Source organism: Monodon monoceros, unplaced genomic scaffold (genome assembly GCF_005190385.1).
Source record: "Monodon monoceros isolate NGI ecotype Baffin Bay Population unplaced genomic scaffold, NGI_Narwhal_1 Super_Scaffold_18, whole genome shotgun sequence".
In the NCBI taxonomy this organism is placed as follows: domain Eukaryota; kingdom Metazoa; phylum Chordata; class Mammalia; order Artiodactyla; family Monodontidae; genus Monodon; species Monodon monoceros.
In genome coordinates, this window is record NW_021703774.1 from 69,129,425 (window position 1) to 69,157,168 (window position 27,744).

Below are 27,744 nucleotides of genomic sequence, written 5' to 3' on the forward strand. Positions count from 1 at the left end.
AGATGGACAAAGAATCACAGCCCCACCAGTTCCTCTTCCGGAGTTTATTCTGGAGCAGCTGGGATGATGTTCCCAGCTGCTGGGATCTCACACTTGCCGGGCAGGGAGGTCAGGGAGAGGGGAGGGGGAGGGGTCCCGGAGAGGAGGCAGAGCTGGGGGCTGCCAGCCAGGCCGTCAGGGCTGAGAGCTCTAGGCTGTGCCGTATAAGCGCCGATAGGCCTCCTGGAAGCCAATGTGGTCAGCCAGCTCGTCACAGGCGGGGTTGAGCTCACACACCTCCCTCCTGGGCTCCAGCGGATCTGGGTAGGGGGCTGGGGCTCTGAGAGCCCAACACACTGGCATCAGCCTCCATGCAAAATGCCCGCCCCTCCTCCCACTGCGCTTGGGGCTCCAGAGTCCTCCCACAGCGGCCGCTCCTCCCAGCCCATCCTGGAGATGCAGGGCCCTGGCCCAGCACCTCCTTTTCTCTCACCCCAGCCCATGATCCAGGTAGCGCCTGAGTCTCTTCACCACCTCGCTGCCCTCCTGCTTGGACACAAAGGCTGTGGAGCAGAGGGTCAGGGGTCAGGTGACTCCGAGTTTGGGTGGACAAGGTGGGGAGTAGGCTGGCCTTCCTGAGAGCCAGATGGGACGGGGCAGGAGGGGAGAATGGGACTGAGGGGACCAGGGTGAGACAGGGGTGCTGGCAGTGGGCAGCACCATTGAGTGATACAGGGCACAGCTTCCCATCAGGCCCTGCCTCATACCTGCACCTTTGCCAGACTCCTCATCTCTGGGCTTTGCATCTGCAAGAAAAAGGAGCCCAGTTCACCCCTGCTCATCCCTAGGGCTCTCCCTCTCCTCCCCTCTCCCCTCCTCTCCCTCCACAAGGACAGCAGTGGGGGCAAATGGACTGAGCCCACAGAAAGGTGGTTAGACTGCCAATAGGGACTGCCAGTGGAAGGGGTGAGGAGAGGTGAGGCCATGGTGCTTTCCCCTCACAGCTCCCGCGGGCTGGGGCAGGGGTAGGGGCACTCACCTGCCCAGCCAGCGAGGCAGAGTGTGGCCAGGGCCAGTAGGGCGAGGAACATGAGGGGTCTCATGGTGTGTTTGTCAGCGGCTGTGCTAGGGCTGCTGCTCAGGACTCAGCTGGTCTGCCCCTCCCAGCCTCCAGCACTGTTTTATACTCTCTGGGCTGTGCCCCAGAGGCAAGGGTGCGGGCGGGTCTTGGGGGAATCTACCAGGGCTATTTGGGGGTCAACCGCCTAGGCCAAACCCCAAAGGATGTTGTGGTTGGAGCTGCGGCTGCCTGGGCAGGCCCCTGGGAGTGATGGAGGAAGGTCCAAGACTTGGTCCAAGACTGCCAGCCTCCAGACAAGGTCCCCAGCCCCTCCTCAAGGGGGTTGCCCCAGGTCTCCCAGCCCCTACTCACTCTCCCTCGGAGCCCCAGCCTCAGTTTGAGCACCAGCGGGGCAGACTGGGAGGGGTAGGAGGGGGAGCCTAGAGAGGAAGGGGGGCCCAGAGGTCCAAAATAGATTTGCACAAAGCTGGGCTACAGCCTCCCACAGGCTGATTTCCACTGTCAGCCCTGTGGGCAGGAGCCAAACTCAGTGAGGGAGGGCCAATGCCCTCATTCACCCCGAGGGCCTCTGCCCCAGAGAGACCTCAACAGCAGGCCTGGCATGGGGGCGGCTCGACTCTGCTCAGGCCCTGAGCCTTGGGATGGGGGAAGGGGTTGGGGCAGCACAGGGCCAAGAGCCAAAAGCCAACACAGGTGTGGCCAGGTGTGAGGTAAGGACAGCCCTTCTGTCTGCGACTGGCCAGGTGGGCACTGAGGTGGGAACCCCCTTCCCCATGCCCCTCGCACCTCTGAGCTCCTGACCGCCCCACCCCGATCCTTTTCCTGCCCTCACAGCCTCCCCACTGCCAACAACCCTGGGGACCTGTCCTCCGAGGGGCAGAACATCCAGCCTGAAAAGCCCCACCCCAGACCTGAAAGCCACTTCTGCCTCAGCTCAGCCTGGAGAAGAGGGAGGGTGTCCTCCCCCACCACCCACTCACCAGGTGGAGACCTGCCAGATGAAGCACTGCTGCCTCCACCCCACGGCCGGTGGCTGGATGTTTAGGCGTGTCCAGGAGGAGAGAGGAGCCACTAGGCTCAACTTGGGGGGGTGGGGTTGATGATCAGGGACCACCCTGCCATCTTCCCGAGTGTCCCCGCTGCTCCTAGACAGACCCAACCAGGCCTCTCTCTACAGAGTTAGGGTGAAGCCCTTGCCAGGGAAGAAAGTTCTGCCCCCACCCACCCCCACTCCCTTCACCCTCCAGTCTGGAGGAAACACCCACCCTGCCTTTGGCTAAGTCACTCCTGATGCCCTGTGGCCCTGGCTGGGGAAGAGGGGGTTGTGAGAAGCCGGAGGACAAAGCCCCAGCCATTTGGAGGGCCCACTTGCTCCATGTTTGAGCACTCACCAGGCGCAAACAAACACCTAGGGAGGCCCACCATAGAGCCTCTCAGAATCAACCCAAGGCAAAGAGAAGGGCAGGCGCATGGACAGAGTGACAACCCCCCGGAAGCTTGTCCTGGCCTCAGGGAACCCAAGGCTCCTGGTTTCTGTGACAAGGGGCTTCACTGCCCTTCCATACATGATGGTCAGATACACCCCCCACCAACCCTCCCCAGCCTGGAGGCTCTCAGAGCCCTGCAACTGGGGCCTCGACTGGAGCCAGGACTCTGGAGTCCAGGGTGGGATCTTGGCCCAGGAGAGTACTGGGAGAGGCCCAGGCAGAGGGAGCATCCTCACAGATTACAGTGTAGTGGAGGAAGTTTATTTGCGGATGTGGAGAGAACATAGCAAGGGCCCTTGGGCTGGCCAGCAAGGGGGCAATCAGTGGAAACTGAATACAGATTCCCCAAGCCAGGTCCTAGGGAGGGCTCAGGAATAGGCGATATGTGTGATGGGGGTAGGGTGGGGGGTTGGCCTGAACCTAAAGGAGAGGCAGCATGGTGCCTAATTCCCAGGGCGGGAGCTGGCCAAGAATCCTAAAGTTAGAAGAAAACAGTGAGGAATCTGAAGGTAGTGTGTGTTTTTGACCCCAAGGGAGCCCCAGAGGCACAACGGCAGTGGAGACAGCTGAGGCCTCCTTCTCCGGCAAATTTCATCACTGCTTAGGGACTGTTCTCGGAGGCAGCTCACTCAGGCTCAGCATCCTGGACCACAGGCCCTTGACCTTGACTGCCCTCTGCTCCTGGGCCGGGCCCTCTCCTCCTCACTCAGGCTCCCTCAGCACGGCCACCAGCTCCTTCTGTTCTCTGTGTAGAGCCTGACATCAATGAGAGAGAACAGACAGACTGGGAGATGAGAAAATCCAAACCCTTTCCCTCTACTGTCCTTGACTCCAGGCCTGGGTTTCCCCCAGGATGATAAGGAAGGGGTCTGAAACTCATATCACAGGCCCAGCAAGGCATATTAGGAAATCCGCCCCACTCAGCAGTTGTTTATGGCAGGCTGGGTGCCATGGCCACCTAGGCTGGGCCTCCCCAGAGAAGAGCCAATTTTCAAAAAGGGCCCCTTAAGTGTCCCCCGATCCTCTGACCTCACTGGAGATTTCTAGCAGAGAAACTTTCTTAAATTAAGTGGACTTTCAGCTGGGCTACAGACATGGGAATTGTAGTGAAAAAGGGCTCTTTGAGCCCACACAGGGCTCAGCACTCAACACTCAATCCAGCTGACCCACTCCAAACAATGGTTAGCATCTGTAGCTGTAATGGGAGAGGTGTGGCTATAAGAGCAGGGGGCTTCCTTCTTCCTCTTAAAATAGAAGCACTGAATGTCAGAGCTGGCAGGGCGTTGGGGATCACTATTTGGCCAATTTGGAAGCCAAAGCCTAGACAGGGGAGTGACCCTTGGCCTCATGGTGATGAAGCGCCAATGGCAAAGCTGCCGGAGGACTCAGCAAGGCAGCCCCGAGAGTACCCGAGACACAACTCTCAACTGTGGAACCTGTCCCAGGAGACGGCACTAGGCTGAGGCCTCGGTTACACCACCTGGGTGTCTGCTGTGTAGGGCCTGGGCCACCACACTACACTACACTACACTACACACTCCCAGGGCCAGTGTGTTACAGGAGGAGGCTGAGGGGGTGAAGATAAGAGGAAGCAGAGCAAGGCACCAGCCTTTCTCCTGCTGCCGCCTCCCTGAGGCTTGGGGCCTTGCTGAGGCTGGGGCAGGGCCTTCAGATTGCCCCTGACTGGTCTTGGGAAGAAGGCCAGGGGACCTGAGAGCCATGGATCTGGGGACTTATTCCCCTCGGGAATAGGAGGGTCTGCCCCAGGAAGGGACCTGTCGAGTGGCCACAGGTAAACGTAAGTTGGACATCTAAATGATGAGGAGAACCCAATAATGGGCCACCGTTCAAGCCCCACTAGAAACCCTCTTTTGGAACTACATTTTGAGCTGGCGAGAAAATCCATCTCATCACTCTGTAGCCACATGTGCTATCTGCGTCACCCAGCCTGATTACTCTCTTCCCCCTTATTCACCAACTTGGCCCCAAGTGACTGTGGGCCACTTTCAGAAATTGAGTTCACCCTCAAGGGACACATATTTGTTGCATGGAGGATATGTCTTAGGTATGTTGACGGCTCTAGAAGTCATTCTACTGTACACATTTTAAAAGTACTGGGCAGTGATCACATGGAGTAGAACCACCATGGCTACAGAGGATTAACCCTGATCCTGACATGGAGGAGCCATCCCTGGGCAAGTCACTTGCCCTCCCTGGGCCCGTTTTCTCCTCGGCTGCAGCAGGGGAGCACGTGCCTGAGGGCAGGGCCGGGACACTCACCTGCCAGGCCTGCTGCCGGGCCTGGCCCTGCAGCTGCAGCTCCTCCACCTGCCTGCGCCCGGCCAGGACGGCATCTGCCAGCTGCCTGTTCTCGGCCTCCTGTTTCTGCACACGGCGCTGCAGGGCGTCCCGCTGCTGCAGAAAGTAGGGCACCACAGCGCTGCACAGGTCCTTCTCTGGGATCCCACTAGGGCGCCTGCAGGGCCGCAGGGGGCGCAGGGGTGGGGACAGAGAGTCGTTGTGTGGGGTAAGGCTTCTCCTTCCAAACCCAGCCAGTGGCATTCCCACCTTCAGCCTCCAGCTGGCTGGCTCTCCAGGACTCTCCTGCAGTCCCTCTCACTCCCAAGATCCAACCGCATGGCTCCTGCTCCTGAGGGGACGCTAACCCCTTGTCCCTTAGCTTCAGCTCCCAGGAACCCATCTCTCCTCTTCTCACCAACCCACACCTTAGCCCTCCTCCTCATCCACAGACACTCCCTCCAGCTGTAAACCTCCAGGGCTGGAGATGATTTCCTCGGTCCTTGTGACCATGTGCCTTGCTGGTGCATCCACACCATGGGACTGTGAGCTGGAGAGATGGGGGAAGGTGGTGGCCTGAGAGCAGGCCCAGACCCCAAGAGGCCCTGGCTGGCTAATGTGAGAAGATAAAGGAAAGACAGGTCTGAGGAGGCAAGAGTTTAGGGGGTGCTGAGTGCCCAGAGTGAGGAGATAGGCCAGTTCTGATGGGCAGTGGGGTAGAAGCCACTGTAGGTTCTTTAAAAATTCCTTCTCAGTTATAAAAGTTAATTCTCTTAAGTTATGAATGTCACAAAGCATTAGCAAATTGAAAAGCACAAAAAAGGTTTTTACTCCTCCTGACCTAGGATTCTACTCAGGCAGGAAATGGAGGCAGGAGGCAGGAGCTCAGGCCACTTGCCATCTCGGTGGCCTCAACTCTCCACTCCTGTCCCCAGGGCCTCCTTCTCCGTCCTGCCCAGAACAACCTGGCAGCAGGGCTGCCCACTGGAATGACAGCCCCGGGAGAGAAGGTCTTTCGTGTCTTAGTCACTGCTGAATCTCTGGCATCTACAACAGTATTAGGCGTATAGTAAGTGCTTCTAAGTGTTTGTTGAATGAACAAATGAATAAAAACCAGATGCCTGGGCCAGACTAATCGACATAAGACTCCAAACCTCGCTATTGTGCCTCATCCCACTCCCTCTACCCTCTCTCTTGCAGGCCAGATGGGTCCTGAAATGAGCTCCCTGGGAAGATTTCTCTCATCCCAGTCACCTCAACCCCCTGGACTACATGCGCTTGCCCCCAGCTCTCCTGCCCCAGAGGGGCTATGCATTTGTCTCTCTGTTCTGGGTCACTGTTTGGTGTTGGTCCTCTCCACCTGTCCATGCCGGGGGGCAGGCATCACCCTTCTCACCAAGCCGGCTCCTCGCAGTCCTTGCTTCCTTCCACAATCGCATCTAGCGCATTCAGGACAGCTTCCAGGTTTCCCTCCGCTTTGATTTCAGAGATTTCCTCCTGAAAAGAGGAAAGAGCTATAGTAATACCAGACAACTCCATATGCTGAACTACTAACGGCACTTAGTAAAATTTTAGCTAATTTAAGTTCTGTCTTTATACAAACATTCCAACTTTTCTACATGTGACTTTTATAATTAAGAAAATAAAGTATAAAATAGAATACATTTAAAAAGAGCCTGCAGCAAGCCTCTCCTCCTGCACATCATCTCTGAAGGCTGCATCCCTGCTGTTGTCCCCACAGCTGAGCACCCTTTGCGGACAGCACACATACATTCTGATGCTTAACGAAGCCCATCCTGGAGTGTGACAGCATGGAAGTTAAACTCCCAAGAGGGATCACTTAAAGACAGGAATGGAATCCTGTCCTTTTCTGTATCCCCTCCGGTATGCAGTTCCAATGAATTCAACAATTTGCTAAATGCCTCCTCTGTGCCAGGCTCTGCACCAGGTGCTGGAGAAACACAGAGGAGTAGACCCAGGCGTGCCCTCGCTGAGCTCACAAGGTCAGGTGGGACAACAACTATAAACTCAATTACAACACAGGGCAATGAGACAAGAGGCATTCAAGATACCCCTGCCATTTGGAGGGAACGGATGATGGCCACTGCAGCCTGGGGGCACAGAGGACAGTTTCAGGGACTGAGGGTAGAGAGGGGCTGACGGCAGGGTCCCTGCCTTCAGGGGGCTGACGATCTGGAGGCAGGACCCGAGCCAATAGTACCTGCTGGGCTTCTTGCCACTCACCTGGATAGATGTCTGCAACTGAGTTACAAACTTGTCATAGATGCGCCGTGTCATCTCAGGCTGCAACTGGTAGAAGCACTTGTAGCAGTCAGTGAATCTCTGGTAGCTGGGGGTAAGGAGAGAAGGCAAAGGTTGGGGGGTTCAGAGTCATAGGCTCTTCTTGCCTGGGCAGCCCTGCCCCTCATCACAGGACTCTGAGCCTTGTCTCCTTCATGGTGCTGGTTAAAGGCAGTAGATGCAAAGTGTCTCATCTGCAGCTCCAGTCTCTGAGGATGGCTCAGCCCCACCAGTCTCCCCACTTCCTCTCAGCAGAGCCCCAGTTGAGTTCACCCTCTGAAGGGTGGGTCACAATTAGGCCAGCCGTGGTTCTTAAACTTGACCTTACCAAGCACCAAATCACCAGGAGAGCTTGTTAAAACTCAGATCGCTGGGCCCCACCCCCTCAGTTTTGAACAAGCTCCAAGGTGCTGCTGGTGCTGCTGGTCTGGGCACTCCACTTTGAGAAGCTCTGGTCATCCTAGTCCCCTTGCAGGGCTGCGTTAGGACAGGACATGTGGTCTCTGGGAGAGGTTTCCTTACTCCTAAAAAGAGCCACACCGGAAGGAACTGATGTCTGTAGGGCATGACTATATCCAGGTGATGCCTCTAGCTCCCAGCAACCATGGAGGGCCTGGTCTGAGAGCAAAGTTTCTACCCTAAGGAGGCAGAGCAGAAAGAGGAAAGAAGCCGGGTCTCTGAGAATATCGTCAAGCTGCTGAAAACACCCACCTGGAGCAACCCTACCTTGGGGCTTCTTGTTAGTGAGCTAATGGATTTCTCTTATTGTTCACACCATTTAAAATCAGGTCTCTGTCACTTGGCAGCAGATACACCCCTTGTAGCTGGAAAGGTCAAAGGGTACCCAGTACACTGCCAACGGCTTGTTCTTCTTGGAAAAAGAAACTCAAATAAGGTAAATGGCTGTCTCCTCTCCCTCCTCATTTTTGTGCGTGTCTCTCAGCCTGCTCTCTCAGGCCCTTCCCCTGCACAAGTGTTCACTGAGCACCTGCTATGTGCTGGGTGCTCCGGGTCAGTGAGACTGGCCCGGCCCTCCTAGAGCTTCCAGTAGAGGAAGAGATGGCAGCAAACATAGAAACTCACATGTGAATGTGGAGAAGATTACTTGTGGAGAGTGCCTGGAAGGAAAAGGACCAGGGTCATGGGGCTGAGAGTGTGTACCATGGGGATCACCTCTAAGTGGGGAGGTGGTCGGTGAAGCCCTCTCTGATGAAGCAATGTTCAAGGGACCGGTGAAAAGTGTCTGAGGAGGAGTCCTGGAACACAAAAAACCCACCCTGACGCTTCGCTATGGGCCCAGATACCCCTCAGCCATGTGAGCCAGGCTGCTGGGCTCTGGACAAACAGGGGGTTAGGTACCTGGAACCCCATGCATAGCCCCCACCACACCCAGGGAGTCACTACTGGGTCCTCCTTTTCTCATGGCTCTTTGGGCCTCCTGGCCTAATTCCTACCCCCAAAACAATGTCTTCTGAAACAGGTGCAGTGTGAGAGCAGTGGTGCGCTGAGGCCAGCTCACAGTGGCTTGCAAGAGATAACCGTTAAATTTCCAGGAAATCTGTGAGCCAGTTGTTAAACACAGCCATTACTGAAAATTAAATTATACAAAGTTACAATAAATTATATTAAAAACAAAGGTAACGGGACGTCCCTGGTGGGGCAGCGGTTAAGAATCCGCCTGCCAATGCAGGGGACATGGGTTCGAGCCCTGGTCCAGGAAGATCCCACATGCCGCAGAGCAACTAAGCCCGTGAGCCACAACTACTGAGCCCACGTGCCACAACTACTGAAGCCCGCGCACCTAGAGCCTGTGCTCCGCAACAAGAGAAGCCACTGCAATGAGAAGCCCACACACTGCAACGAAGAGTAGCCCCCGCTAGCCACAACTAGAGAAAGCCTGCACACAGCAACGAAGACCCAACGCAGCCAAAAATAAATAAATAAATAAATTTATTTAAAAAAAAAAAGATACTAACTGCTCAAAACATATGACTTCCTAATCATTCTACACATTTTACTCTGCTCTGGAAGCTGTTTCCATCTATGGTCTCGATCTGTGGAAACAGGTGTGCTGCTGCCCATCTCTTCTCTACTGTGTGTAGTGATGCTACGCTGGTAAGCTTAGGAGTATTTACACCTCAGAAACTGGCAAACACTGCAAGCCAGGGCTTTATTTCAGGAGAGCTGGCTGTACGCACCTACCAGCACACCTCTGGGTAAGGGTGACAGTCTCTCATCCTTCTGAGGGTACACATTAGACATCAGTACCCCTTGGAGGCTAAACCTAGGTACCAAAAGGACAATACAAAGATGACAGGCATCATTTCAACCTGCAGCAGAGCCCCAGACATCTTGTTGTTTTGCCACTGACCCCACAAGCCACGCAGCCATGTGGCTACATGGAGGAATGTGGAGGGATACATGACACCTGACAAAGCACAGCTGGAATTGAAACCGGGTAATTGTGGCTTGAAATGGGTTTGGCTCAAACACGGGAGATCCTGTTCCTCCTCCCAGCCCACTCGCCAGGCACATCTGAGCTGGATGCATCTCCACCCAGTTCAGGCGGCTGGCAGCAGACAGGGCCCAGGGCAGGGGTGAGGATAATTCTGCCCACCAGTGCTGCCCGTCAACCCTTCTGAGACTTCAGTGAAAGTGAAGGACCCAGAAACATGTACACTGTTACAAACACACACGATGGGAAACATATGCTCCAAGGACATGGAGGGAGAACAGCCAGGTTGGAGGTCAGGAGGAAAGTGATTTCTTTCCTTTTCTTTTTTTATTGGAATATAATTGCTTTACAATGTTGTGTTAGTTTCTGCTGTACAGTGAAGTGAATCAGCTATATGTATACATATATCCCATCCCTCTTGGACCTCCCTCCCCCCCATCCCGCCCATCTAGGTCATCACAGAGCACTGAGTTGAGCTCCCTGTGCTATACAGCAGGGTTCCCACTAGCTGTCTATTTTACACATGGTAGAGTATTTATGTCAAACCTAACCTCCCAATTCATCCTACCCTCCCCGTCCCCCACTGTGTCCACACGTCCGTTCTGTACGTCTGCGTTTCTATTCCTGCCCTGCAAATATATTCATCTGTACCATTTTTCTAGATTCCACATATATGCATTAATATATGGTATTAGTTTTTCTCTTTCTGACTTACTTCACTCTATATGACAGACTCTACGTCCATACACATCTCTACAAATGACCAAATTTCATTTCTTTTTATATAATATTCCACTGTATATATTTATATGTATATATTTATATGTATATATTCCACTGTATATATTTTATGTAATATTCCACTGTATATATTTACCACATCTTCTTTATCCATTCATCTATCGATGGACATTTAGGTTTCTTTTCTTTTCTTCTAGTTTCATTGAGACATAATTGACATACAGCACCCTGTAAGTTTAAGGTATACAGCATAATGATTTGACTTAGATATATTGGTAAATGATTACCACAATAAGTGTGGTTAATATCCATCATCTCAAATAGAAACAAAAAAGAAGAAACAAAAGAAAAAAAAGGATTTTTCTTGTTATGAGAACTCGTAGGATCTACTTTTTTTTTTTTTTTGCTGTACGCGGGCCTCTCACTGTTGTGGCCTCTCCCGTTGCAGAGCACAGGCTCCGGATGAGCAAGCTCAGCGGCCATGGCTCAGGGGCCCAGCGGCTCCGCGGCATGTGGGATCCTCCCGGACCGGGGCACGAACCCATGTCCCCTGCATTGGCAGGCGGACTCTCAACCACTGCGCCACCAGGAAAGCCCGGATCTACTTTCTTAACAGCTTTCACATATACTATACAGCAATGTTAACTGTAGTCATCAAGTTGTACGTTACATCCCTAGTACTTATTTATCTTATAACTGGAAGTTTGTATCTTTTGATCAACTTCATGCAATTCCCTCTCCCCCCAGCCCCCAGGGACTCCTTTCTTGGGAGACAATACAGACCTGGGAATGCTGTGAATGCCCTTGTGAATTTCCCAAAAACATACATTCACAGAGAAACAGGAAAAGTGATGCATTTTAGAAAACATTCATTGCCACCCCCTCCAAATGTCAACTTTTATCTTCTCATGTAAACTCTAATGTCTTTGTGGATAGGGACGCCATCTGCAATGGTGCTGGGATTTCCAGGGTACCCAGAACAGTGTCAGATACATAGCACACTCAAGACATGCTGTAGACCAGGCAACTGGGGCTGAGCTGAGACCTGGGCTGCCTGGCCTCAGGCTTGGTCCATTCCCAGCCACCTCCCCTACCCTGGACCCCAGGGTACCAGGGCCTGGGCTACTTGGACAGAGCAGTCCTCTTCACAGAGCATCCCCAATGGCCCCTCTGCCAAGCCCCCCTTTGCCCTCTGCTGGAACGGTCTCCTGGCCTCGGCCTTCCAAGGGTACACAAGGGGCCATCCAGCTTTGTGCTGGGTAAGTGTACGGCTCTAAAGACTGCCTGTCCTTTTGCCTACGTTCAAATCCTACCTCTACCCCTCATCAGCTGAGTGATCCTGGACAACTTCTTTACCTTTATAAGCATCAGTTTCCTCCTTTGTCAAATGGAGATAATAACTATCCATAAGTCACAAAATTACTGTGAGGATGAAATGAGGTTACATATATAAATACTTAGTACAGTGCAGAGCACGCCCGGAAATGCTCCATGTTAGCTACAATTATTATTACTATTCTCAAAGGAACAGTCCTCACCACCCCCTGAGAAGTGTAGAACACAGTCAGTAACTTGGCTTCCCAGGGTTGAGAAGTCTGCAGAAGCAGGGGCTTAGTAAATGCATTTTGGTTGCAACTGCATATGCAGGAAGAACCCATTGGCCCCCACTACAAAGAAAAGGCTACACTGTGGTCCCACAAAAAGGACCACATTTGTCATCAATGAAAGTAACTTTTTTTTTAACATCTTTATTGGAGTATAATTGCTTTACAATGATGTGTTAGTTTCTGCTTTATCACAAAGTGAATCAGTTATACATATACATATGTTCCCATATCTCTTCCCTCTTGCGTCTCCCTCCCGAAAGTAACTTTTAAAAGCTGCGTTTACTGCTTCAAAACAGAGATGATTACATTAACTGATTTTAACCTATTTTTTTCTCTTAAATACTTCTTGTGCAATATCTGAGATACCATCACTGTTTTTTTGTTTGTTTGTTTTTGCGGTACGCGGGCCTCTCACTGTTGTGGCCTCTCCCGTTGCAGAGCACAGGCTCCAGACACGCAGGCTCAGCGGCCATGGCTCACGGGCCTAGCCACACCGCGGCATGTGGGATCTTCTTGGACCGGGGCACGAACCCGTGTCCCCTGCATCAGCAGGCGGACTCTCAACCACTGCGCCACCAGGGAAGCCCCATCACTGTTTTTGAACTCACTGATAAAGCATGTCTTTTACTGCACTAAAAACTCATTGTAAACTGAATTATCACACAAGTTTAACTTAAAGTACTTAAGGCCAGAATCAAACTCTGGTGGCTAGTCAATCTGTCAGTTTATATACGCAGATAAATTGTGTAAGAATGGAAAGACAGAGGCACAGACAAGTAAACACGTGTACTAGTGCTAAGGAAGCCCTGGCTTGCCTTCCTTCTCCATGGTAACCGGTTTGCTGCCCGACTGAACGCATGTTCCACAGACTGTCCGCCAGAGGGCGGGTGAGAACTGGCGTTTCCGACCAGTAAAGGAGTGGAGGCCAAAGACAGACCAAGACGGATAGAAGCTGGGGAGCGCAGTGACAGAAATTCATGCTCTCCACCCTCCAACCACCACCTGTACAGCTGCCCTGTTTCATTAAGAAATGTTTTTCGGACTTCCCTGGTGGAGCAGGGGTTAAGAATCCGCCTGCTAATGCGGGTGACATGGGTTTGAGCCCTGGTCAGGGAAGATCCCATATGCTGCGGAGCAACTAAGCCCGTGCGCCACAACTACTGAGCCTGCGAGCCACAACTATTGAAGCCTGCGCACCCTAGAGCCCGTGCTCTGCAACAAGAGAAGCCACTGCAACTGGAAGCCCACGCACCGCAAAGAAGAGTAGCCCTCACTTGCCGCAACTAGAGAGAGCCCGTGCACAGCAACAAAGATCCAACACAGCCAAAAATAAATAAATAAATTTATTTATTTATTTAAAAAATGAAAGCAGAGAAAAGAGAAGGGAAGGGAGGGGAGGGGAGGGGAGGGAAGGGGTTTCTCTGTTTGGTCTTTCCCCCTCCCCCCTTTCTCAGCCCCAGGACTGAGAAAGCAAGAGGGGAAAAGAAAACAGAAGTGTTCCTTGATGAAAATAAGAGGTCAGTCAGCCACATGTAAATCAATTAAGTTGGAACATTCCCTCACACCATACACAAAAATAAACTCAAAATGTCTTAAAGACTTAAAATATAAGACCTGACACCGTAAAACTCCTAGAAGAAAACACAGGCAAAACATTCTGACATAAATTGTACCAATGTTTTCTTAGGCCAGCCTCCCAAGGCAATAGAAATCAAAGCAAAAATAAACAAATGGGACCTAATCAAACTTACAAGCTTTTGCACAGCAAAGGAAACCATAAACCAGTTTCTCTACGAACTGGGAGAAAATATTTGCAAGTGATGCAACCAACAAGGACTTCCTGGAGGAAGCAACGTCTGAGACCTATGAGAGCAGCAGGAGTCGGTCAGAGGACAGAAGGCCCTGGCAGCGCAGCTGAAGAGTGCACAGACATGCCTGTGTAAGAAGATGTAATAACAAGAAATGTGTACTGAGCACTGACTAGAACCAGGCATTGTTCTAAGCACTCTAAGTGAAGTAACTCACTTAGTCCTCACGATAACTCTATGAAGTAGGGTCTATTATCACCATGCCCATTTTTCAGATGAGAATGCTGAGGCAGAGAGAAGCTTATCCAAGGTCACAGAGTTGGGACATGTGGAACCATCTGCTCTGGATCAGGTGCCTTGGCCTCCAAGACACACAGTCTGCAGGCTGGTACGCCAGACACATAGAGTCTAGACCATATCATGATGGGAGGAGCTAGAAAAGGGTTTTAAGCAGGGGTGGGACAAGATCATATTTGTATGTTAGAAGCTCCCTCCGGCTGCTGTGTGAGGGTAGACTCAGGAGGCACAGCTGAGGTGATTGCCGACTTGAGCAAGGCAGACACAGTGGGGATAGAGTGAGGTAGATGGTCTGGAAACACACAAAGAAGAGAGAATGAGCATGATGGGGCTGCAGCCGCACACCACGGTCTGGTGAGTCATACCCACACTTCAGAAACGAATCACCGCCAGTAGCGCGCATCATCTGGACAGTCAAAGATGGTGAGATAGTTCTGACACACTTATTTATCGGAACATTTTACATATCAAACCACTCTTTCCTGTGAAAAACTGTTTCCTATGAACACCAACAGTCTCTGCCACTAGTTTAAAACTCTACCAGTTCATGTACGAATGCAATCAGCTCTCCTTCCTCGGTCACTGTCAGACGTAGGCTTTAAGTCAGTTTACACAAATCACACTGCAGCACATCTCAGGCTGCAAGACTGGACCAGGACAGGCACTGGACCAGTCTGGCATCTAAGAACTTAGGAACTGCCAATCACCTCTCACTCCCTTCAGCCCCCCCGGCACTGACAACACATGTGGCACAGCTGCCAGGTGCCACGGGTACCCCAAACAGTGCTAACTTCAACCGGGGCCCCACCAACACCAACTCTAATCAACTGCCTCTCTTGGCGGGTCCTGAGTTATAACAAAACATAGCAAGCCTCATCTGCTTGCTTTAAGAGAACAGCTGTTTCTCAGAAGGTCCGGGAGGCTGTAAGGACAGAAAAGAATCCTTCATTTTCAGAGGACAAGGGAGAGGTCGCAAATGGTAAGTTCCAACATGGCCACGTTTCTATGTTCTGAAGCCTGAGAAAGGACAGATTCAGGCGTCTTTGTGTCAGCCGATCCAATGAAATGAAGACACCCTAACTGAAGACAGGGTTGTGGGTCTGTGAGATCTGATAGCCCAGCGAGGCCAATAATCTTCCAGTCACTGTGGAGTGCATCATATAATTTGCCCCCCTAGTTAAGCTAACATGAATGTGAAAAATATGCTGAGCTGTAGGGAAAACCAACCTGCGGTTTAAAATATCCGTTTGGATAAATGACATGTGAATAAACTAGCTTTTACTATGTAAAGATTCCTGTCCTCGCTATAAATACTTGGTCTTTGGGATTGAGGACTTCTAATGACTTGGGAGAGGGTCAAGCATTTGGATACATTTTAAAAGTCTGTATTCATACGACATTTTACTGAGCCCTTTCTATGTGGAAACCAGCCATAAGTTCCTACTTAACAAAATGAGGGGAAGCCTGTTCTAGCGAGAAGCAGTAAGTGGAAAGAGCAGGTGGCAAGGGTGGGGGGACAGTGCAGCACTCAATGCAGAAGAGCTTATGTGCGTGTATGTTTGCACCTGCACGCAAGTGTGCATATGCTGCATACCCATGGCCCTGACCATGGCTAGAGAGACAGGAGGGGCCAAAGAGTTAATGGCCTTTTACACTAAGCTAAGGAGCTGACATTTGATTCTGGAAGCAACCCTGAGCCAATTAAGCAGGAGAAATACACGCTCAAATCTGAGCTGTAGACTGGAGGGGGCAGGACTGAAGCTGGAGGGCCATTTTCGAAGCTGGTGCAACAATCGTATGAGAGATAGTGAGGGGCTGAACTAAAGCATTTGCAAAGGATGGAGAGGACACTGAGGAGACAGGCTGGAACCAACAGGGCTTGGTGGTTGACTGGAAGTAAGGGGTCAATGAGGACTCCCAAATCTCTGGCCTAGAGAATGAGTAGATGGTGGTATCTTCAACCAAGTTTGGGACCACAGAGGGAGGAGAAATCCTGTTTTGCTGAACTTAATGGTTCTGAGGGACACCAAGTGGAGATTTCTAGTAGTAGACTGTTAGAGATAGAGGTCTGAAGCTCAGGAGGAAGATGTGGCTTGGGAACCCTCATTTATTCCAAAACTATTTATTGAATATCTACTATGTGCCAGGCACCATAATAAGCAATGAGTAGAGAGTGGTGAACAAGACAGATAAGATCCTGTCCTCAAGGACCTTACGTTTTATGTGGGGAAGATAGACCACAAACAAACAGGCAGACAGTAGAACTATATACTGTGATAAGTGCTATGAAGGAATAAAATAAGGTGCCATGATAAAGAATAACCAGGGGCGAAAGGTGGCTTTAGAGAAGGTCAGGGAAGAGATGGAGGAAAATCATTGCTGGCAGAGGAAACAACAAGTGCAAAGTGCCCTGAGGTGAGAAAGCTCTTGACATTCTAGGAAATGAGGTTAGTATAACCAAGTATAGTTAGAGAGGGGAACAAGAAGTAGGCAGGGGCTAGAACATGTGGGGCCTTGGAAGCCATGGTAAGGAGCAATGAACAGTCACAAAGGACTTTCAGCAGCAGCAAGATATCAAATGGTATGTGATCATGAACATGTGTAGGTGAAGTAAGGAAAGGGCAATACTCACACATTTAAGGGACAAGTGGAGAAAGAAGAGCCCAAGAAGGAGCAACTAGTGAGGTAAAGGGACAGAGAATGGTGTTGCAAGCCAAGAGAGAAATATCAAGGACAGAGAAGTGGTTAACAGTCAAATGCTGCAAGGAAAGCAAGTAGGTTAAAGATGAAAAATATCCAAAATATTTAGCAACAAAGAGTTATTAGTGACCTTGAAAGGAAGGTTTTAGGGGAATGGTGGCAAATTGCCCTAAGCTGAGGAAAAAACTGGAGATGGAGAACTAGAACCTGGGAATGCAAAGACCCAAAGCCACAACCTGGGATGTAAAGGGAAGGAAATTGATGGGGAGGTCGCTAGGAGGATGCAAGATTGGGCATCTCTCAGCCAAATTTGTAAATGTATAAACTCCTGCCTGGTGGTCTCAATTCTATGAACCAGGTGTTGGGGTCATTTTCACTGAGAGGGTACAGGGAGCAGAGCAGGGGAAGGGCCTGAGGGACATGATGAAAATTTTAAATAGCTACTGTGGAGAAGGGCAAGAGAACTGGTTGGAGACACGAGGATCATGGGCTCACTGAGGGCCCACATGAATTCCAAGAACATGACTTTGTGAAGGCACCATTTTCCACCATGGGTGAGACTCTACAGTGCTGCTCGGGGGCTGAGTGTAGGGTCAGAGGAGTGCAGACAGGATACTGAAGTTCGGTTTGACAGCCGGTGGGCTGGAAGAATGAGGGAGCAAAAGAGCTGTGAAACAGAAGTGTGGCTGCCTTGCATCTCCAACTGAACCTATCCAAACAGACGTCTTGATTTCCAACCCCAGACCCATTTCTCTCCCCCAGCTCTCAGCGGGGAGTGTTTCTTCCCCATCTCAGTAGATGGTAAAACCCTCCACTAAACCACTATCATGAAGAGTCAGCATCCTCTTGGAGTTCCCCTTTCCCTCATCTTCCCCTCCAAACCACTCTTTTTTTTTTTAACCTTTTTTTAAAAAATGTATATTTATATTTATTTTGGGCTGTGTTGGGTCTTCGCTGCACATGGGCTTTCTCTAGGTGTGGCGAGTGGGGGCTACTCTTCCTTGTGGTGCGCAGGCTTCCCATTGCGGTGGCTTCTCTTGTTGCGGAGCATGGGCTCCAGGGCGCATGGGCTCAATAGTTGTGGCTAGTGATCTCTAGAGCACAGGCTCAGCAGTTGTGGCACACAGGCTTAGTTGCTCCGCGGCATGTGGGATCTTCCCAGACCAGGGATCAAACCCGTGTCCCCCCGATTGGCAGGCGGATTCTTAACCAATGCGCCACCAGGGAAGTCCCCATAGTATTTTATTAGATAGTTATTATATTTACATAACCACATTCTTCAAATATTGGACATTTTTGGTGGTTTTCAACTATTTTCCACTGAACATGGAGCTACGATGAATATTTTTTGTATGTAAACTTTTTTGAAATAATTATAGATTTGTACGAAGCTGCAAAGAAATGTATCCTCCCCGATGTTATTAACATCTTACACAACTATAGAACAATATCAAAACCAAGAAGCTGACATTGGTGCAATCCAAAGAACTCATTCAGATTTCAACAGTTACACATACATTTGTTTGTGTGTGTACATCTTTTTTTTTTTTTTTTTTTTTAATTTATTTTTGGCTGTGTTGGGTCTTCGTTGCTGTGCCCAGGCTTTCTCTAGTTGCGGTGAGCAGGGGCTACTCTCCATTGCGGTGCGCGGGCTTCTCATTGCGGTGGCTTCTCTTGTTGCGGAGCACGGGCTCTAGGCACACGGGCTTCAGTAGTTGTGGCTCACGGGCTCTAGAGCACAGGTTCAGTAGTTGTGGCAACGGGCTTAGCTGCTCTGCAGCATGTGAGATCTTCCCGGACCAGGGACCGAACCTGTGTCCCCTGCATTGGCAGGTGGATTCTTATCCACTGCACCACCAGGGAAGCCCCTGTGTATCTTTATCACATGTGTAACCACCACCTCAGTCAAGATACTAGATGCTTTTTAAATATATTTGTCGGACTTCCCTGGTGGTCCAGCGGTTAAGAATCCGTCTGCCAATGCAGGGGACACAGGTTTGATCCTTGGTCCAGGAAGATCCCACATGCTGTGGAGCAACTAGGCCCATGCACAACTACTGAGCCTCTGCTCTAGAGCCTGCGAGCCACAAATACTGAGCCTGCATGCCACAACTACTGAAGCCCGCGTGCCCTAGAGCCTGTGCTCCACAACGAGAAGCCACCCCAACGATAAGCCCGTGCACCACAACGAAGAGTACCCCTGCTCGCCACAATTAGAGAAAGTCCGCAAGCAACAACGAAGACCCAACACAGCCAAAGATAAATAAGTAAATAAATAAATTTAAATAAATAAATTTGTCATGATGTGGGCTGGGGTCTCAAAAAAATCAGAGACTAGAAGCCTAGAAAGACCTTAAAAGAATCCTACCAACAATCGATCATCTGCACAGCAGTCAGAGTACCTTTTAAAGATCAGTCACTGTATTCAGAGCATTTCAAATAAATAGATTTTTAAGCCAGTGGAGAGCCATCTCCCACACACGGAAAAAAAAAAAAAAAAAGACCAGTCACAACTTAAAAAATATCAATGGCTTTCCATTTCTCTTAGAATAATAAACTCCCTTGCACCTAGTAAAAATAATAACCTCTCTATATAATGCAACAAAGATAGACTATGGGGAAAAATAGATATAAACAACTGTGATGGGAGATTTTAAAAAAGAAATGAATGGCTCAATCAAGAAGATTCTTAAAATGAGCATATAAAAAAAAAAATATATATATATATATATATTTTTTTTTTTTGGCCACGCCTCGTGGCATGCGGGATCTTAGTTCCCGGACCAGGGATCAAACCCGTGCCCCCTGTAGTGGAAGCATGGAGTCCTAACCACTGGACTGCCAGGGAATTCCTAAAATATTTTAATAATAAAATCTAAAAGCTCAAACTAATAAATAAGTATAGAATTTTATACCCAAGAAACAGAAACTGCACTCTTTTCAAGTGTACACGGAACACTGACAAAAACTGCCCATAGACTTAGCCATATAGAGCCAGTGTCAAAAATTCCCAAAAAATCAGCATCCCACAAACTGTGTTATTTCACCATAATGCTATAAAATTAGAAATTGCAACAAAAGGAAAACTTTTTAAAAATTACATGTCTGGAAACCAAATGACATACTACTAAATAATCATTGGGTTAAAGAGGAAATGGTAAGGAAAATTACAAAGTACATAAAATTAAATGACAATGCCCATATGTAAAAATATGAAATTGGACCTCTTTCTCATATCATACAAAAACTAACTCAAAATGGATCAAAGACCTAAATGTAAGAGCTAAAACTATATAGAAGAAAATATAGGTGTAAATCTTCGTGATCTTGCATTACACAATGTTTTCTTAAATATGACAGTAAAAGCTCAAGCAACCAAAGAAAAAACTCTTCTCAATTTTTAACCTAAATAAATAAAATTAATAAGTAATCTAAATTGGACTTCTCAAAATTAGAATTCTTACAAGCTAACAATAAAACAACAAATAACCCAATTAGAAAATGAGCAATGAGGAACTTCCCTGGTGGCACAGTGGTTAAGACTCCACACTCCCAATGCAGGGGGCCTGGGTTCGATCCCTGGTCAGGGAACTAGATCCCACATGCATGCCACAACTAAGCAGCCCATGTGCCGCAACTAAGGAGCCAGTGAGCCACAACTAAGGAGACTGCCTGCTGCAACTAAGGAGCCCGCCTGCTGCAACTAAGGAGCCCGCCTGCTGCAAGAGCTGTCACAACTAAATAAAAATAAATAATTTTTTTAAAATGAGCAATGAATTTGAATAGACATTTCTCCAAAGACGATACACAAATGGTCAATAAGCACATGAAATATGCTCAGCATCATTAATCATTAGGAAAAGGCAAATCCAAGATGCTATGTGATACCAATTTACACCCACTAGGATGACTACTGGCTGTAATTAAAAAGATAGACCTAACAAGTATTGGTGAGGATGTGGAGAAATCAGAACCCTCAGAAACTGCTGGTGTAAATGTAAATTGGTACACTTGCTTTGGACAATAGTTTGGCAATTCCTGAAAAAGTTAAACATAGAATTACTATACACTCCAGCATTTTCACTTCTATGTATATCCCCAAGAGAACTGAAAACACCTGTTCACAGATGTTCATAACAGCATTACTCATAATAGACAAAAAAAATTAAAAACAACTCCAAATGTCTATCAACTGATGAATGGATAAATGAAATAGGGTATATTCATACAATGGAATTATTACTCAGTCATAAAAAGGAGTGAAGTACTCATATATACTATAACACGGATGAATCCTGAAATCATTAAGCTAAGTGTAAGAAGCCAGACACATAAGACCACATGTTATATGGTTCCATTTATATAAAATGTCCAGAGAAAGCAAATCCAGGGCTTCCCTGGTGGCACAGTGGTTGAGAGTCCGCCTGCCGATGCAGGGGACATGGGTTCATGCCCCAGTCCGGGAAGATCGCACATGCCGTGGAAAGGCTAGGCCCGTGAGCCATGGCCACTGAGCCTGCGCGTCTGGAGCCTGTGCTCCGCAGCGTGATAGGCCACAACAATGAGAGGCCTGCGTACCACAAAAAAAAAAAAAAAAAAAAGCAAATCCATACAGACACAAAGTAAATGGTTACCAGGAGCTGGGAGACTGGGATGAGAAATGGGAAGTGACTGCTAATGAATGCTGTACAACGTTTCTGGAGTGAAAAGAATGTTCTGGAATTAGATAATGGTGACGGTTCCACAACTTTTTGAATATACTAATTTCACTCATTAAAGGGTGAATTTTATGGTATATGAATTAAATCTCAATTTAAAAACATAAATGACTATGAAAATATTAGATATAAGAATTTGTAGAAACCAGCAAAAGCGGTAATTATATGAAAATTTATGGTTTTAAACACATTTTTCAGAAAACAAAAACGATTGAAAAAGAAGAGTTAAATGTTCAACTCAAGAATTTTGGAGCTGTTCCCTGGTGTCCTAGTGGTTAGGATTCCAGGCTTTCAATGCCGTGGCCTGGGTTCAATCCCTGGTTTGAGAACTGAGATCCTGCAACCTGCATGGCGCCGCCAAGAAAAAAAAAAAAGAAAGAAAGAAAGGAAGGAAGAATTTGTGAAGAGACTAATAAAATAAATCTAAATAAATTAAAAAAAAATAAGGATAGATACAAAGAGACCAATAGTAACCTCAAAACACAGAAATTAAAAAAAAAAAAGGCTGATTCTTTAAAAAGATTAATAAGATAGAACTCTGGCTACATAAAGTCGAAAATAAACAGCATATAATGGAAAAAAGGGAAATAATGAAAATTAAATTAATAATTTCAAACAGTTCAAACAGTTACAAGTTAATATAACAGGTGAAAGAGACAAATTTCTGGGGGGGAACCTGTAAAATGGCAAATCTGTCGCAAGAAGAAATAACATCTAAACAGACTTGTAGCCGTTAAAGAAACAGAAACACCAAAAATCTGCAACAAACACTATGGGGACACTTTGAGGACAAAACAAAGGTGCCTACTGCATCACTGCTCTTTAACATAATACTGCCAGTCCTCGACAACCCCAGAAAGTTCTAGGCATAAATGAGCTCTTCCAAACTTTTGAGGACTAGATAATCCTGATTTTATATAAATCGTTCCTGAAGAGGGATATATGTGGCTAATATATCTTTGGTGCTATAAGCTAATAAGGACAGTGAAAGAAAAGAAACCATAGGCCCATTTCACTTATGGCATACAAACACTGATCTAACTAAATCCAACTGTATTTTTTAAATGCATCATAATTAAGTAGATTTATTCCAAGAATGCAAAGATAGTTTAACTTCCATAAAATCTTCCAATGTAGATCATCAACGTTAATGAACTAAAGAAAAATTATATGATCTTCTTAACTGGGGAAGAAAACATTTGATAGGTTCAACATTAAGAATCATGATCTTCTTAATAATTCTCAGAAAACTAGAATGAGACAGGGACTTCCTTAATTTGCCAAAAATACATACCAAAAATTGCAGCTGAATGTTCTGTGGATCCAGAAAAATTCATTCTAAAGTTTACAAGGAAAAAAATCAAGGTTCTCAAATAGCTGGGTCAATTTTAAAGTGAAGAGAGAAGAGGGACTTGCTGTACCAGATTTACAGTTTGCTACAAAGGTTTGGTATTAAGAACCCATATGCACTGGCACAAAGACAGGTGAATAGATCTGGGGCAGAAGAGAGACCCAGGGACACAATAGGCAGAGGGACTTGCCATACGATAAAAGGGGCTCCCTAAAGCAATGGGGACGAACGAACTGTTTAGTTGACAATGACTGGGAAAACAACAAAAATAAGACTGACTGAGACTACCACTTTACACCTGAATCCAGACAGATCACAGATTTAGAGCAGAGAGTAAAATGATAAAATAGCCAATAGAAGAAAACACTGGAGATTATCTTTGTGACCTGGGCATTGGTATACCTCTGTAAACAAGACCTCAAAAGCACAAGCCATAAAATGAAAAACATGAATTACATGAAAATTAAGGGTTTTAAAATACAAATTGATTAGGCAATACTTAGCAATTTATTATGACTGTTTGAAGGATGCGAAGTTAGTGCAAAGGCTGAGAAGAGTCATGAGTATCCATACTGCTTGGGAGAAGGTCCCTTGGGATGACTACCTTTCTCTTTCTGCTTCATCTTCCTGGGGTAAAGTGTAAGAAACTAAAATCTGTGTAATTTTTTATTTAATGAAGGATTTCTGTTACTCAAAGGACATCATAGACAAAGTTAACATCTAATAGAGACAGCTATTTCCTCTTCAGTCTGAAACAGACAAAGGATTGATATCTAGACTATACAGGGAACTCCAGCAAATCATCAAGATAAAAAACCCAATTAAAAAAAAAAAGGTCCAAAAAAACCCCAAAAACACTACAGAAAATAAGTAGGCAGTTCACAGAAAAGGAAGCCAAATGACTAATGAGGTATATAAGGAATTGCCCACACCTATGAGGAATCAGAAATGTGCAAATTAAAATAATAATGAAATACCCCTTTCACACCTTCAGAAGAGCAAATATTAGAATGGTAGATACCCAGTGATGGTGAGGACACAGGAGAAAGGAACAGCTTTTCCAGAAAGCAATCTGACAAAACATAGGTAGATATAAACCCTTGGATCCCGTGATTCCAATCCATTATATACCTCAGAGAAATTCTAGCACTAGTCTGTGAGGGGATGTATCCTGACATAATTTGTGGAGGAGGGAGCTGGAAGCAACCAGGTACCATGATAGGGAATGGGTAAGTGCTGGATGCATATCATGAAATGACAAGCAGCACTGAGAGCTCTGAACCATATGCATTTATAGTATATGCTTAGATCTTAAAAAAAAAAATCTATTAAGTGAAAAAAGACATATGCAGCACAACTATCATTCATATAAATTTAAAACATACACAGACAGGGTACTTCCCTGGTGGCGCAGTGGTTAAGAATCCGCCTGCCAATGCAGGGGACATGGGTTGGAGCCCTGGTCTGGGAAGATCCCACATGCCGCAGAGCAACTAAGCCGTGCGCCAGAACTACTGAGCCTGCACTCTAGAGCCCATGGGCCACAACTACCGAAGCCTGCACACCTAGAGTCCGTGCTCTGCAACAATGAGAAGCCCACGCACCACAAGGAAGAGTAGCCCCCCGCTTACCTCAACTACAGAAAGCCCTCATGCAGCAACAAAGACCCAACGCAGCCAAAAATAAATAAATTTTAAAAAAATACACAGCCAAAATAACACACTTTACAAGGATGCAGACTTATTCAAATGTCACCTCCCTGCACTCACACTAACCTAGACCCCTTCCCCATTGCTCTCTGTTCCTTCACGCTGATTTATTTTTCTTTGTGGCACAAGAAAGTCTATTCCACAAGAGCAGGGACCTTCCTATCTTGATCACTGCTGTATCTCCAGCTCCTAAAACAGAGCCTGAGACACTGGAGATGTCCAAAAAACATTTGTACATGAATACATGAATAAATGGAGGACATATAGCCAACAGAAAGCAGGGCCTGTGGGGAGGAGAGAGGAGGGTAAGAATGAGTAAGGGAAAGCCAATCAATCAATCAATGGAGAGGTCTTGCCTGGACATAAAATGATGGTGTGTCATGAATGGGCCATAAAAATGATTACAAATTATTTTATCAAATTTATTACTATGGAAACTAGGCCCTGCTTGATAAGGCTGTCACCTGCCTGTGTGGCCTCCTCTGATTTTCCTCTCACTCTGCCAGCTCCTAGAACGCCCTGACCATTTCAGGACCTTTGCACAAGCTGTCCTTCCTTCCCATAAGCTTTTTCTCTAGTTCTTTGAAAAGCTGGTTCCCTCCTATTCTTTGTTTCATATCAATGTCACTTCCTCAGAGTGGAATCTCCTAACTGTCCTATCTAGTGCTTTCCTTTCCCTTAAGTTGCTCGTTCATTACCTTACCAAACTCTATGATTATTTTGTTTACTTCATGTCTCTACCCACTGAATATGACAGGGGCCTTGTCTGCTTTATCATATCCCCAGCGCCTGACACAGCGCCTGGCACAGAACAGTCATTCAAATATTTGCTCAGTGAATCAGTGAGTGAAGAGATGTATCATAAGGTTTTTGTAGGAAAGGTAAAGTCCTAAAACCAGGAGGGAAGGAAATAGGGAGCAGATGAGAGTCTTGATGATGTTAAAGAACAGGGGTAGTGGGGACATAGAGGGTGGATGGAAAACAGGCTGTGGTCAGACCCCTTAAAGTTCTGATAACAGTGTTTCAGCATTAATGTTCTGGGGTATGGGACCATGGACAAAACTCTTCCTTTAAAGTGTCCAATACTGTTGTGACAGGCTGGGACCTGGGACGCTTTCCTGCAGTGCTTGCACCTAGGCAAATGTCTCCTCAAACAACAATACAAAGTAACTATAAGGGACTAAAAACAACTACATACATGCACAGTTGGTGCAAATTCTGATCAAGATACAAAAAGACCAAAAAGCCAACTGTCACTTTCGAGGTGTCAGGAGCAAAAGCAGGGTACTGCCCATGATCCCTGCACACAGCACCACTGAGGGGGTGGGCAGACCACCTAAGCCACCTTTCCAGCGGACCAATGGATCCACCCCTACCCTCACCCCATTTAAGGGACCAGCTCACTCCCCCTCAGAAAAATGAGCAAGGACACCTGTAACTTGTTTTCACTCCCTCATGCAGCAGCATGAGTCTCAATAAAGCCTTGCCTGAATTTCTCCTCTGGCCTCTTATCAATTTCTATTTTTTTAAAAAAATATTTTTTCTTTTATTCATTTTTTTTGGGGGGGGTTAATTTATTTTATTTATTTTTGGCCGCGTTGGGTCTTTGTTGCTGCACATGGGCTTTCTCTAGTTGCAGGGAGCGGGGACCTCCCCTCGCTGCAGCGGGCAGGCCTCTCATTGCGGTGGCCTCTCCCGCCTCGGAGGACGGGCTCCAGGCATGCGGGCCTCAGCAGTTGTGGCTTGAGAATGCTCAGCAGCTGTGGCGCACGGGCCCAGTTGCTCCGCGGCATGTGGGATCCTCCCGGACCAGGGCTCGAACCCACGTCCCCTGCATTGGCAGGCGGATTCTCAACCACTGCGCCACCAGGGAAGCCCATATCAATTTCTATTGATTAAAGTGTCCAACAATTCAGGTCAACAGCATTGTTAGAATATTGCTCATATAAAGTAGAAATCAAGAGAGGAAGTGTTTCTTTCTATGGCAATACATTTAGTCCTCACAACCACCCAGTGAAGGTTATTACTATTTCCATAACAACAGCTAGAAGTCTAATGCTTTCTACGTAGCCGGCACTGTTCTAAGAGCCTTCCGAGTTTTTACTCATTTAAACCTCAGAAAGACCGACCCTATGAGAAAAGTACTATTGTTCCCATTTTATTTATGAGGAACGCAGGCACAGAGCAGTTAAGTCTCGCTCACTTTAAGTTGGGCCATGACTTGAACCCTAAATCTAACTCCAAAGCCTGTGTCTTTCCTCTCAACCACCTATAATCAAAACTAGGCTTACTGGGGACTTCACTGATGGTGCAATGGTTAAGAAACTGCACGGGTTCAAGCCCTGGTCCAGGAAGATCCCACATGCCACGGAGCAACTAAGCCCTGCGCCACTACTACGGGGCCTGCGCTCTAGAGCCCGCGAGCCACAACTACTGAGCCTACATGCTGCAACTACTGAAGCCCGTGCGCCTGGAGCCCCTGCTCCGCAACAAGAGGAGCCACCACAATGAGAAGCCTGCGCACCACAATGAAGAGCAGCCCGGACTCGTGGCAACTAGAGAAAGCACGCAGGCAGCAACAAAGACCCAACGCAGCCAAAAATAAATAAAATAAATTTATAAGTGCATCCATTATTTACAAAAAAAACAAAAAACAAAACCTAGGTTTACTGGAAGGAATAGCTACTTGTCCTAAATGTGCTCCACATTACCTAATTATGTAATAGTAAACATCACGTGACTTCCGGAAGCTTCGGAATTGGGAATAGAATATGACTGCCAATAAATAACCCAGAACCCCAGACCCACGTGACTGGGCTGGTTCCCCTGGGGCCGTCCTGGTCTCGCGGGGTTTAGACTCTGGCGGGACAAACCCTCTTTTTGCCTCTCGCCCACCTCAACCTACTGCGAGATTGGCACTCAGCCTCACTTCCTCCACCTTACCTCCCAGCAGCGACCAACTTCTGGATGAAAGTGTCCACCATGGTGTCAAAAAGCTTCACCCTCGAGATGGTAGTGCCGGGGCGCGCAGATTCCTGAGATAATTCCTCAGGCCCTTTTTCCTCACAGCCGCTGCCTACGTTGACGCCGCTCGCTTCGGCCATGTTGAAATAAAACCGCCAAAGCTAACTGGCCCGGCCGCTCCGCCCACCGAAGCCCCCGATTGGCCGCTCCCGGTACTGCGCGCCTCCGATTGGAAGCAGTGAATGTCT

At 47.8% G+C, this 27,744-nt stretch overlaps 2 protein-coding genes across 6 annotated transcripts; both read right to left on the bottom strand.

Moving 5' to 3' along the window:
* Window positions 1–29: 29 nt before the first annotated feature.
* On the bottom strand, window positions 30–1,123 carry BGLAP (bone gamma-carboxyglutamate protein). Its single transcript, XM_029228205.1, is given in 5 exon segments — window positions 30–200; window positions 202–319; window positions 473–542; window positions 747–785; window positions 1,019–1,123. Coding segments are annotated over 5 exon segments (447 nt in total). The 5' UTR covers window positions 1,083–1,123; the 3' UTR covers window positions 30–44.
* Window positions 473–27,741, bottom strand: LOC114898542 (polyamine-modulated factor 1). Of its 5 annotated transcripts, XR_003794399.1 has the most exons (7): window positions 27,476–27,725; window positions 7,090–7,195; window positions 6,242–6,342; window positions 4,828–5,023; window positions 3,177–3,303; window positions 747–785; window positions 473–542 (listed from the first exon to the last, which is right to left on the bottom strand). XR_003794399.1 is itself a non-coding variant. In XM_029228202.1 (6 exons), exons 1-6 carry the CDS (start codon window positions 27,634–27,636, stop codon window positions 3,250–3,252), a joined length of 618 nt encoding a protein of 205 aa, XP_029084035.1. In that variant the 5' UTR covers window positions 27,637–27,741; the 3' UTR covers window positions 3,068–3,249. The 5 variants fall into 5 exon arrangements, 3 of the variants coding, with proteins under 3 accessions (XP_029084034.1, XP_029084035.1, XP_029084036.1); XR_003794398.1 differs by having other exon boundaries at window positions 512–785; XM_029228202.1 differs by lacking the exons at window positions 473–542; window positions 747–785; window positions 7,090–7,195 and adding exons at window positions 12,765–12,843; window positions 19,340–19,366 and having other exon boundaries at window positions 3,068–3,303; window positions 27,476–27,741.
* Window positions 27,742–27,744: the final 3 nt, after the last annotated feature.